This window comes from Chionomys nivalis, chromosome 5 (genome assembly GCF_950005125.1).
Source record: "Chionomys nivalis chromosome 5, mChiNiv1.1, whole genome shotgun sequence".
Taxonomy (NCBI): Eukaryota; Metazoa; Chordata; class Mammalia; order Rodentia; family Cricetidae; genus Chionomys; species Chionomys nivalis.
Window position 1 is genome coordinate 58,478,353 of NC_080090.1, and position 12,509 is coordinate 58,490,861.

At 43.1% G+C, this 12,509-nt stretch overlaps 1 protein-coding gene across 5 annotated transcripts in view; it reads left to right on the forward strand.

Moving 5' to 3' along the window:
* The first annotated feature begins 1,578 nt into the window (after positions 1-1,578).
* The window catches only part of Dnm3 (dynamin 3), a 462,700-nt gene continuing 451,769 nt past the window's right edge, over positions 1,579-12,509 (forward strand). For all 5 annotated transcript variants that reach the window (XM_057769381.1, XM_057769378.1, XM_057769379.1 and 2 more), the window contains exon 1: positions 1,579-1,907. In XM_057769381.1, coding sequence (XP_057625364.1) covers positions 1,747-1,907 — 161 coding nt within the window. In that variant the 5' untranslated portion in view covers positions 1,579-1,746. The remainder of the gene's footprint in view (positions 1,908-12,509) is intronic.

Genomic DNA, 12,509 nt, shown 5'->3' on the forward strand with positions numbered 1-12,509 from the left:
TAGGTTAGGTTAATTAAGGTGGGGCTATTCCACATGTTGGTATTTATGTCTGCATAGAAAGGAAAAAAAAAACTAGGTGGCCAGCATTTGTTTCTCTCTTCTTCCTCACTAAGGACACAGTGTGACCAGCCTCCATCCACACCTTCCCTGCCACCAGCTCCTGGAGAACGATGGCCTAGAGAAATGTTTACACAGGGTCAGCTCAGAGGTTTCTGCAAGAGTGGTCCGAAGGAGCCAGGCTCCATCCCGGATGTGGCACTGTAGTCCATGTGGTACTGGTTTCACAGGCATGAAAATTGCAAGGTAGAAGCAGTCATGAAGTCTTTTTTTTTTTTTTTTTTTTTTTTTTTTTTGGTTTTTCGAGACAGGGTTTCTCTGTGGCTTTGGAGCCTGTCCTGGAACTAGCTCTTGTAGACCAGGCTGGTCTCGAACTCACAGAGATTCACCTGCCTCTGCCTCCCAAGTGCTGGGATTAAAGGCATGCGCCACCACCGCCCGGCAGTCATGAAGTCTTATGCCACACTTTCAGAGAGCCACTGAGGCTAGGTAAGTGCGAGGCAGGGTCAGACTCCTTGCTGAAGTTCCGGAGGGGCAATAGTGTGAAGACGAAGCCAACGACAACTCTAGGATGCAGGAGGCAACAGAGGTTTCTATGGCGTCTCTAACCTTTATGTTACTTAAAGTCACTGGACAGTCTTCCGGTACAGTATGTGCAAGACAAGAAAACATTGCACACTAAATCCAGTCAATATTCAAAATGCACATGACAGAGAACTGCTGTAAGGAGGTGAAGAAATATGACCATTTATTCTTGTATATCCACCATTAGGCACCGAACCTTTTTGGTGTGCTGAATTTAACAGAACAAGTGCAGACTGCATGGTTATTGACGTACTTCACAGTTAATCTCTTTGTCCTGTCCAGGAGCTAAAAGGACTGCTAGCTAAGGCAAGGGTTCCCAAAGGCCCGAATGTATATGGTAGATTGAAGGGGTAGGGAACAGAAAGTTCAAGGAACTCATGTTAACTTACAGGAGGCTGAGGAAGACAGGCCGGTAAAGGTGAGTATTTCAATAATGAGGTTAAAAAACCTAGTTCTCCAATGGAGGAAGAACTGACTCCAAAAGGCTAGTTTATCTCTGCCTCCCACAGTAATCTGGGGTTCTGGAGTGGGATATGAAACAAGAGATTTCCTGTTGGGAAATGTATTCTGGTACAGTGCAATGGTGGTGGTGGTGGTGGTGGTGGTGGTAGTGGTGCATGGTGCAGCTGATGACAGTGTTCGGTTGATAGCTGATGGCTGTGCTTTCTGCTGGGTTTGGTCAGGGTAGCTCTTTGAAAAAGAATAGCAATGCCATATGGGAGTGATTTGATCAAGGGCAGTAACTTTGCCCTTTAACCTGGGCGGTGGCATCTGGCCACAGCTGGGAGGCAGTGCATGCGCGGCTGGCCAGGGCAGGAGGGTTGGAAACTCCAGGGAGGAGCAGGCGAGGGGCGTGGTGTGGGCGTAACCATGTGGAACTAGGCCACGCCTCCCTCGCAATCTCTCGCCTGCGCAAGCGCGCTGTGGGCCGTTAGCTGTCAGGAGCCTAGCAGCGGGCAGCGGGATCCGACGTCTGTGCGGGGACTCAGCTGTCTGAGCCCCGCGCAGCAACCACCCCGACAAGCAAGCTCCCCGAGACCCGGGCTTCCTGCCAGGTCATAGAGTTCAGCGAAGACCTGTGGTGCAGTTGGTCGCTCAGGCAAGATGGGGAACCGGGAGATGGAGGAGCTGATCCCACTGGTGAACCGTCTGCAGGACGCCTTCTCGGCGCTGGAACAGAGCTGTCTGCTGGAGCTGCCGCAGATTGCCGTGGTGGGCGGCCAGAGCGCCGGCAAGAGCTCGGTGCTCGAGAACTTCGTGGGCAGGTGAGCGCACTGGGAGCGCGGTGGGGGCGCGGCCGTGGGGGCGCCCCTGCTCCAGGCCGTTGGAACGTGGACCGGTGTGGGGAGCCCGAGGGTGGACTAGCGGCTGTGGCGGATTGGGAGCAGAGCAGTAGTGTCACTGTAGCAGGCGGGGTCCTCCCTGCTCTGGGCATCCTTCGTCCCCGCATCCTCCACCCCGTGGTGACCCCCTGTCTGCCTTTCATCCTGCTATACAAAGCCATTTCCTCCCCACCCTTGGTGGGGGAGTCGGGGTCCGCCCCAGGATCCACTTCCCTCGCTGGGAAGCCTCTGGCAGCCTGGATGCGCAGCTCGGTGCTTTCCAGTCCCCTGGTCTCTTCCTCGGTCTCAACGACCTCCTCCTTTTCCTGTCACCCTCCCCGAAGCTTTCAGCTCTGCTGTGGGGATTTACCCCTCCTCCTCTGTTCTTTTCCCCTCGCTCTGGCTCTCCAATCTCTCTACTGTTTGAGACAGTCATCGCCTGCCCCGAGCTGGGGAGGCGGGGTGTGTGGACCCAGAAATCTCTGTGGTGAATGCTTATCCGGAGATGCTAGCATGCCTACCGTTCGCCCCGGGAGCAGAAGAATAAACGGTGGTGTGTTTGAGTGTGCACCCATTCACTGCTCAGACATGACTGAAAACCCGAGACCTCCGGGGGTAACCATGGACTTGTCACGTTCAAGTGCCTTGTCATTCCTGCATCATCTCAGAACTGACCAGCATCATTCTCGCACTCTCTGTGTTCCCTCCCTCCCCCCAGCATCCTCTTGCGTTCCTTAAGCTCTTATTTATCTCGCTGGTCTTCAAACTAATATGCAGAATCCAAATTGTAGTTATGGCTTTCTTTATGTCTCCCAATTTAAAAACAAATAAAAAATTATTGTCGTTTTAAGTAGAGAATCAACGTTTCTTTTAGTGAACAATTCAGGGAGGATTAGTTACCCTAATGGCCTTGCGTGAGGAGCGCACCATGAAGGCTGAAATCGTCTTCCCAGTAGTAAACCAGGTAGAATGTGCCCCAGTGAAGAAGGTGGGCTGGGGCGGGAAGGGGGGGGGGCTTTCGGAGATTGCACTTTATTCTTTTATTTGGCTGTCGAGGTACTTGTGATGCAGAGGGTTCCTACTGCGGTCCTCCACCCCCTTCTTTTATTGCTTGGCAATGTGTAAACTGTAACGCTGACGATTCGCACATTTTGGGGTGTGAGCATCCTAAAGTGCGTTTTGCTTTTTTCCTCCGATGATGCGCCACCTCTCAGGAGATACGCCTCATTTTTCTTATTTCAATACGAACTAGAAAGATAAAAAGTGGAATTGCTGGCAAGTGGCTGCTACCTTTGGGTAGTTAGCCTCCTTAGTCACTTCTCCATGTTTTTATAGTTCATTTTGCTCAATGAGAATAGCGATAGCAAAACATTTTGCCTACGTCACCTCAGACTTCTGTAAGGCAAGGAGCTATTTAATAATACTTATTTTTTAAAAACCTTAGAGATTAAAATTGTGTTTCAAATGCAACAGCCATGTTTTTATGCATCTTATAATTTATTTGGATGTGCATTTAAGTATATCTTGGTGAGTGCCTTTGAACTCAATGTAAATTCTATGCACATGTCTCAGTTCTGCTCTCCAGGTTTGAAAATCTGAACAGTCTTCTTAACGTTATAAAGCAAGTGTGCTGATTTCCCTTTGCTTGCTGCATTCTTTTGTAATGAGAATGAAAGAGGAGATACAGTAGAGGAATATATTTAATTTTGGACATTTTTCACAATTAAGTGAAAAATAGTAACTATAAAAATCAGAGCACTTACCAGAATGCATCGGTAATTTGCTGTACTTTATCAAGTTTTACTAGTAGTTCCTGTTGGGATGATAAAGAAAATAAGGAACATAGAAGAATATGCTCATTAAGTAAGCACATAAAGTCTTTGTTAGCCTCAGGGTGGCATCTGCCTAGTACAGCTTATATATTAAGGAAAAAACTTAATTAGAAGGTCATTTGACTTTAACCAAGATTTCGGTCATTGAATTATTGAAGAATCTAATTTCTAATTATAACTCAACCTTAGGGGAAAAAAATCTCTCCATTTTCAGAAGTAAATCAGCCCAGGATTTTTTTTTTAAAAGGTATTCATGTTTCACTTTAACCTCTTAACTTTTTACTAACCAGGAATTTTATAACCGATATAAAGTTCTTTAAAATGCACTGTTTCTTCTCTCCTCATAGCTGTTTCCATTTTACTGCTTGACCAACGGTGTGAGATAGAGTATAATCAAGCTCCAGGCTCTTCAGTTGTGTACATTGTTTGCTTCTGAATGAAGCTTCTTCTCTTCAAATACTGTTGCATTTATTGATTGGTTTATTGACCATTTAAAAATACACCTTCAGTAGCCAACCATATCTTTCTCCCCAAAATTATTTGCTTATGTTGATTTTTTCTAGATACCATTGAACGCATTTGGATGTAAATGTGTTTATTTAGCTTTATCTGTAAAACTGATTTTGGGCCAAAAAAAAAAAAAAAAAGTAGCCGGGCGGTGGTGGCACTCGTCTTTAATCCCAGCACTCGGTAGGCAGAGGCAGGCGGATCTCTGCGAGTTCGAGACCAGCCTGGTCTACAAGAGCTAGTTCCAGGACAGGCTCCAAAGCCACAGAGAAACCCTGTCTTGATAAACCAAAACCAAACCAAACAAAACAAAACAAAAAAACAACCCTGATTTTGGGGTGATAAGTTTGAGTGTATTATGAATAAAATGCATCATGAATGAACTCCTTGTTTGTGATGTTCTTGCTGAAATGACAAATTTGCATATTAATGTGATATAGTGTGAGTAGCTAGATTGTTTTGATTGTTCAAGGGGAGCCTATATGCTGGCAGTGAGAAGCTGCTTAAGGTCTATGGGTCTAATCCACAGAGAGTGAAGCCATGGATTGAAGGAAGATAGGGGTTCCCTACCGGCTCAAATCTGTCCATTCGTCTAGTTTGTAAATGGAAGAATCGAATCTATTCAGCTGCTTTCTTACTTGTGTATTCATGTGAACTTTCTTGCCTCCCTTCCAGTTGAACTCAGGGCCTTGTGCATGCCAGGAAGGTGCTCCACCGCTTAGCTGTAGTTGCAGCCCATCTCCCCTTTTAAACAAAAAGACTTGAATCACTCTGTATCCTAGGCAGGCCTTGAACTTGTGATAGTCCTCTCTCAGCTGCCGGGGAGCTGGGCTTACAGGCCTGAGCCACCTGCATAAAGAGAAAAGAGGCTTGGTTCTAAACATGCAGGCTTAGAGGGCAGTCATGATGAAAACAATGGCTGGGATTTTCTGATTGCCACATGCTGGATACTATCTTGGGTGCTTTAATGTGAATAATCTCATTTAATCCTCATAAAACTCCAAATAGGTAGGTATGCTCATTCATTTCATTTTACCTAACAGTAAATTAAAATGTAATGAGCTTGAACAAGTCACTCATGGCTAATTTGAGTTAATGTAAAAACTTTAGTTCAACCTGAGGTGTCAGAGCTCTTTAATCTAGTCTTTAAAGCCCGTGTGCCATACTGCCTGATCCTTCTGGTCAATACTTTCAGCATCTTTCCTATTGGTCTTATAACCCTGGGCACATGAACTAAAAACTGCTGTATTGATAAGTCTACTCCTATTCTGTTGTGTACGTCTACCTGCTTAGAAGTATCGATTAAAAGACACAGATTTTTATTTACTGTATTAGACGTTCCTGAAGATAACTCTGAAAGGTAATTGGTTGTTTCCTTAAGTATGTGTTTAGAGTGCATACAACTTGTTTATTGAGGTGCTAAGAGAGAGCTGTGCTAGCTGCTAATGTGCAAATGTTTTTAATGATACACTTGATAGCAGCATTAGTTGTATAAGGCTAATTATACAGGCAGGAGATTCCATGTTCTTTATTCCAGTCTGAGTGGTAAACAGACCTCCAATTCTAAGACTTTTGTGGTTAATGGAAACCAGATAAAAGATTTTTAAACATTGACTGTACTTATGGGAGTTTGTTTCAATGTGGAAATTTCTCAACAATATTTATCTGTTTACTCATGAGGTTTGTAAAGATGTTGGCTATCCAGTTTGAGGGAAACTGTGATGGTGTCATTGGATATGATCAGATAATTAAATCTAAAATTTATGTGGCTCAACCACTAACCTTTTCTCAATTCTTTTGACAGATTTCATGAACATGTTTAAAATTGAGTAAGAGTCCTCTAATTGTGAACAAGTTAAAACTTATTAAACCAGAGTACATTTGTATTGAGGGGAAGGATCTTATTAAAATAGCAAAACATGTAAGTTTCTGGATTTTTAAAAAGGAAATGGCTCTTAGGATTATACTTATTAAGTTAATGGATGCTGACAATTAAAATGTGAAGCCTATTGAAAATTATGCTTAGGAAGTTCTAGGGAATTATTCAGTAAAATATAAAAAATGTGAATGGTTCTTTATCTAACGCGTCGGTGGAACCTGAAATTATGAATCTATGTGTGCTGAATCAGCATTATATAATGTCTTCTAAGAATATTATTGGTTCACAGTTAGTAGGGCTTATCCACCACACCAACATTTCTTATTTAAATACTAGTAATGTCTGAAAAGAAACAGGGCTAAGTGAAGTGGCTTTGACAGAATATCTTTGTTTTGGATTTATTTATGATTAACCAATATAAAAATGCTCTTAACATTTTAAGGAATGAAGCTGGGGGACTGAGAAGACAGCTTCTCAGCGATTAAGTGTGCTTGCTGTGCTTGTGTGCGGACCTGAGTTTGGATCCTCAGTACTCACAATAAGTTAGGCATGTCCTTGAGTGACTGTAACCCCAGAAACAGGTGGATCCCAGGAACTTGATACCCAGCCAGCCTCATCAGAACTGAAGGTTTCAGGTTCAGTGAGAGACCCATCTCAAAAAATTAGAGGGAGAGCAATAGATTAAGATGTCCGCCTCTGGCATGCACCTACACATGTATATGTGCACAGAACCCTCTCCAATTATAATTCACACATAAAATAATGGTCAAAAGAATGAAGTTGGGGCAGGCATAGCATCTCATGCCTCTAATGTACTTGGAATGCTGAGATGCTGAGGGCAGCCTGGGCTGTAGTGTGAAACTCTGTCTTGACACTTGTCCCCCAAACCACCATCTCATCACAACTAAAACTGTGGGGCAGGCAGCCTTCCATAATCTCAGAGGAATGGGAACAGTATTTAGGCACATTAGAACATAGGGTTTTGGGTTCTCTATCAATGAAATATAATATTTGATTTATACGTTAGTATGCTTTCTATTGTTGTAACAACATTGTAGAGACTGGATAATTTTATAGAGTACGAGGTTTATTTGGCTAAAGGTTTTAGAGGCTGGAGACTCAAGCAGCACTGTATGGATCTGGTGAGGGCTTCACGGAAGGTGGCTTCATGGTCAAAGTGTGTGTGAAAGAGGCACAGGTCTCATGGGAAGCTGGGAAGCCTGAGAGAGAAAGTGGGGGAGGGGAATGTTTTTCTCTTATAACAGCCACCTTGAGAAAGTGTACCAACTCCTTCGGAGATAAATGATCTCAATCACCCATCTCTGTCAAGGCCTATGTCCTAACAGTTTTCCCACCTCTTACCTCTGCCACAGAAGCCAAGCTTCGGAGACAAACCCTGCCCAAACCGGCAGCGTGAGGCTGTGAGGCTGTTCTTAGACCTCTCCTTCTCTGTGGCTACTGTTAAGCAGTTTAAATGATGAGCTTTTACTCATTACGCTGGCCTTACTTTTAAGTGGACCAAAGGCAGCCAGGAAAAGGGGACTTTTCCTCTCCAACCAGGGCCAAATTGAGAGAGCTAAAAGCTAATGTTCTGTATAGAATAATCTAATATTCTATATGGACAGAGGTTTTCCACTTCCCCATCTAAGCCTGCATTGCAAGTTCTGATATTATCAACATTGATGTGAAAACCCAAAGGGTTATGACACACACGTGTTTCAGTAATAGAGGGAAGAGCAGGCCAACACTAGTTTAGGCCTTCCTGTGTGTATAGGTCTGGACTCTGCTATGTAGTCTCCACACCTCTCAGTTCTTATAGTTTTCACGTCCAAATGCCAATGGGGATAAAACTCAGAGGCAGAGAAGCAAGCTGTTCATGTAGATCACAAAACTTGACTTAACCTTGGGTGTGACTCTTATTGAAATTACTGAGAAATATAGAGATAACACCAATGAACATTTATTTATTGAATTCTAAATATAGTGAACATATAAAACACCAAGAATGTGTGTGTGTGTGTGTGTGTGTGTGTGTGTGTGTGTGTGTGTGTGGAGAACTGTCAAGCCATTAAGATGTCTCAGTACGGAAAGGTACTTGCTCTGCCACCTTGATGACCTGGGTATCCATGAAACCCACAATAAATCTGCTCTCTGACTCCACACATGTGTCATGCCGCACATATCCCCCTATACTAATAACAGATAAAACTAAAATACAAGAAATGACAGGACAGAGTGTGAGATCCTAACTTGCAAATGAATATATAAGATCAAGGCTGTTGATTCTACTATCAATTAATTGGGATAAAAGCTTACAGCCTATCACTTTAAAATAAACCAGTTCTCCCCAAGCTGCAACTCTGAAATTGATTCAGGATTTACGTGGAAAGTAGACAATATGTGGGTTACCAGTGTTATTTTAGCTCAAGGCTACGCGTACTGAAGTATCAATGTCAAGGCAGGGAGGTGGTGATCTGGGTTTCAGTGTCTGACTTGACAACAAGCCATTGAATTTAGACTGACTTTTTAATCACAAAGAGATACTGTACATTACAGAGGGCCTGAGAGGAGAGGAGCAGAAAGAAAAGACACGGAGAGATTAAAACTTTAACTTAGGGTAGAGGGGAGGATCTCAGTGATAGAATATTTGCCTAATATGTGCAAACACACACACACACACACACACACACACACACACACACACACATCCCCCCAAGGCACTAATAGTAAAGAGGAATTCCATTTTCTTGTTTCAGAATGAAGCATTTACTTTGAGAGGGAAAAGCAGAAAAAAGGGAAAAGATTTTATATAACGTGTATTGCTTGGCATGGTGGCATATCCCTTTATTCCCAGCACTCTAGAGGCAGAGGTAGGTCAATCTTTGTGAGTTTGAGGTCAGTCTAGTCTCCATGTGGAGTCCCAGATTAGCCAGAACTACATAGTGAGACCCTATCTTAATAAGCACATAATAAAATGTATATTTCAGAAAGCATTTTCACCATTTGAGCATATTTATTAATAGTGCGCTGGAATGGCATTTTGCACACATGTGGCTGTGCATAGTTTGTCTTCTCTTCCTTTTCCAGAAGTGAGAACACTGGCGTCACAAAAGATTGATGTATGAAACTTCCCTCTGGTTTAATTTTCACTCATTTCCGAGAGATTTGTCCAAGGTCATGAAAAGTTAGCGAGCTGGCTTTGGAACTTGATGTTCAGAACTTGTAGCTTTGCCTTCATTTTCATTGTCTCCTCTCCCTCCTCCCATTGTTTCTGAGTGCCTCCCTCTCACGCCACCCTGCCTCCTCCGTCCCCCATTCCTCTGCAGTATTGAACCCGACTTCTTGACACTCCTCAGGATCATTCCTCATGGTAGCGCGCCAGCACTGACAACACATTGTTTTTTTCCACACAGGAGGGGAAATGAAGACAGGGAGCAGAGTGCTTCTCAGATTTAGACAAGATACTTTTCTGAGGTGGTTCACCCCTGAATAAAGTATGAGATTTAGAAGACCAAATCGCATACTGGTTGTTAACGTCTAGGTTGGCATCAGCTGGAGAGCTAAGCCTGTCACAGTCTCCCTCAGGGCTCTTCTTAAACCAAGGCATGCTTCTGAAAAACTGTAAATAAATAATAGAACCGAATAGGTCCACTACTTAAAGAAATGGATGAATTTCTAGGTAAAAGATATATTTGTGTAGCAAATACACATCCTGGTTCACATTCTTGCTTTTATTGTGTTTGCAGTCTTTGAGTGAATTGAGAGGCATTAAGGCCTGATATCATTATATAAGTAATCTCAATAGTTTTTAACAAGCATCAATATTGTTTTAAATCCTTAATGTGCAGAGAGATCTCTATTTCCAGGTGCTGAAAAGATAGGGTACATCAGTGATTCTTTGTGACATATATCATGTCCCCACTTCAAGGAAATGATGAAGCTAGGAGTGGCATATATAGGCATACAGAATTAGGGTTTCTGAAGCGGCCCTTGGTCTATTGTTTCAGTGGCTTGGAATAAAAAAAGACAGATCCACTTAAATAAGTAATTTTATGGGTGAGTCTCAGCTAGAGTTTCCACTGCTGCAATGAAACACCATCACCAAAGCAACTTGGGGAGGAAAGGGTTTTTATTTGGCTTACACTTCCATGGCACTGTTCATCAGAGAAGGAAGTCAGGCCAGGAATTCAAAGAGAGCAGTAAATGGAGGAGGGACTGATACGGGGCAGTGGAGCAGTGCAGCTTACTGTCTCGTTCCTCATGGCTCGCCCAGCCTGCTTTCTTATAGAACCCAGGACCACCTGCCCAGGATGGCACCACACACAATGGTGCCAGCCCCCCCTCCCCCCATCACTTGTTTGAAAAAATATTTCACAGGCCTGCCTACAACTCAATCTGTGGGAGATATTTTCTTAATAAAAGGTCTCTCCTTTCAGATGACTTTAGCTTGTGTTTAAGTTGACATAAAACTGTCCAGCACAGTGACCAATCTTGCTCATGGTTTGTGTGTTTTTAGAGTCCCCTGGAAAGCAGCTTTTGAGAAGAAGCCATTGCATTATGGCCATAGGGCTTGTGTTTGGCTGGCTGAGTCTGAGTCCCATCTCTGATTCTCACTAGTATAGTAGGGGAGTTAACCTCCCTGGGCTTTAGTTTACGTATCTGAGTTAATTTTGGGGGTGTGTATGTGAGCGTGTGTGTGTAAATTCTGAGATGGTGCCTTGTATCTGACCCAAAAGATACATCCAATAAATTATGGCACTGTGTTTTTTGGACATTGGAAACATAAGCCAAGCATGGCTGTTCCCTCCTATAATTTCTTTTCTTTTCTTTTTTTTTTTTTTTTTTTAATTTTTCGAGACAGGGTTTCTCTGTGGTTTTGGAGCCTGTCCTGGAACTAGCTCTTGTAGACCAGGCTGGTCTCGAACTCACAGAGATCTGCCTGCCTCTGCCTCCCAAGTGCTGGGATTAAAGGCGTGCGCCACCACCGCTTGGCTTCCCTCCTATAATTTCATTGCTTGGTTACTTGAGAAATTGAGGCAGGGAGTTTTGCTATGAGTTTCATGTGTCCGGGTAATATGGAGAGTGTGAGATCCTGTTTCAAAACAAACAAAACTAAATAAAAAGCAAAACCAAAATCAAGCTAACAGAAAACAAAAACCAACCCATCCAAAATAAAAGAAAATGTAGGAATGATTTTTTTTTTTTGTGTGTGTGTGTGTGTAAATGTAACAAAATTAAAGTTGCATCAAAATACATTTTTGACCTTGCCAGCTTAGGGCATCTTTGGGGCTTCCTGAGAGAAACAGTCGCTCACATTCAGCACTAGCACAATGCGGCTGTGTTCTTTCAATAGATACATATACATACACTGAATTAACTTACTTCTCCCAGCAGTTTCAAAGCACTTTTTTGTTTATTAATTCATTAATCTTTACAAGTTCCCTGAGAGGGTAGTAAAGCATATTTTGTTAATTTAATTTATAAATGAAAACTATTCAGTTGACACACAAGGAGTCCCAAGGTGACTCCTGGAGACAATGAATATAATAGAATTAGTAACAGCAGTAAGAAAATGGACTTCGCAGCCATTCTAGAGAATAGACTGACTTTGTTACTTTAAAACCAATTTATGTTGTGTGCATGTGTGTGTGTGTGTATGCGCGTGCGTGCGTGCTGGTGGTCACAACACAGAGGTCAGAGGACAACATGTACAGTTGTTTCTCTCCTTCCACAAAGTGGTTCCCAGAGATGGAACTCAGGTCAGATGGCAGCAGACTCCCTTGCCTGCTGAACCATCTTGTTGGCTGGATAGGTCTTAAGGAAGGCATTTGATTCTGTTATATGAAGAACACCATTTTTATTTGAAATGTTAAAACACACACACACATACAGAGTGACAAGTGCCCAAACCCACTGAGCCATCTTTCTATCTCTGCCAGAAGTCTAACTGCGATGAGAATTAGGAGCATTTCTAATTCAAGTTTGTGGATTTGGTATATACCGGTGGGAGGTCTGTCCCTTGTCAGCATTGAAGAAGTATCTCAGGTGAAGCAAAATGGTACCTTCCACTGCTGGCTTGTCTTCCTCAGCTTCCTCTGGTGTCAAGTGCCCACCTTGGGTGCCTCTGCAGGGTTCTTACTATGTGGCTGGTTCCCTGTCTATTTTCCCAATATATATGCCTGTTATTATTATTTTATATAATGTGATGATGACATACAGCAGGAGCTAAATGAGTGCTTTAGCTACATGATCCTGGAGAAGTCATGGCTACAGGAGCTTTTGGAAGCTGGTCGCATTGTAGCCACAGCCCAGTTAGCCTTCTTTTCA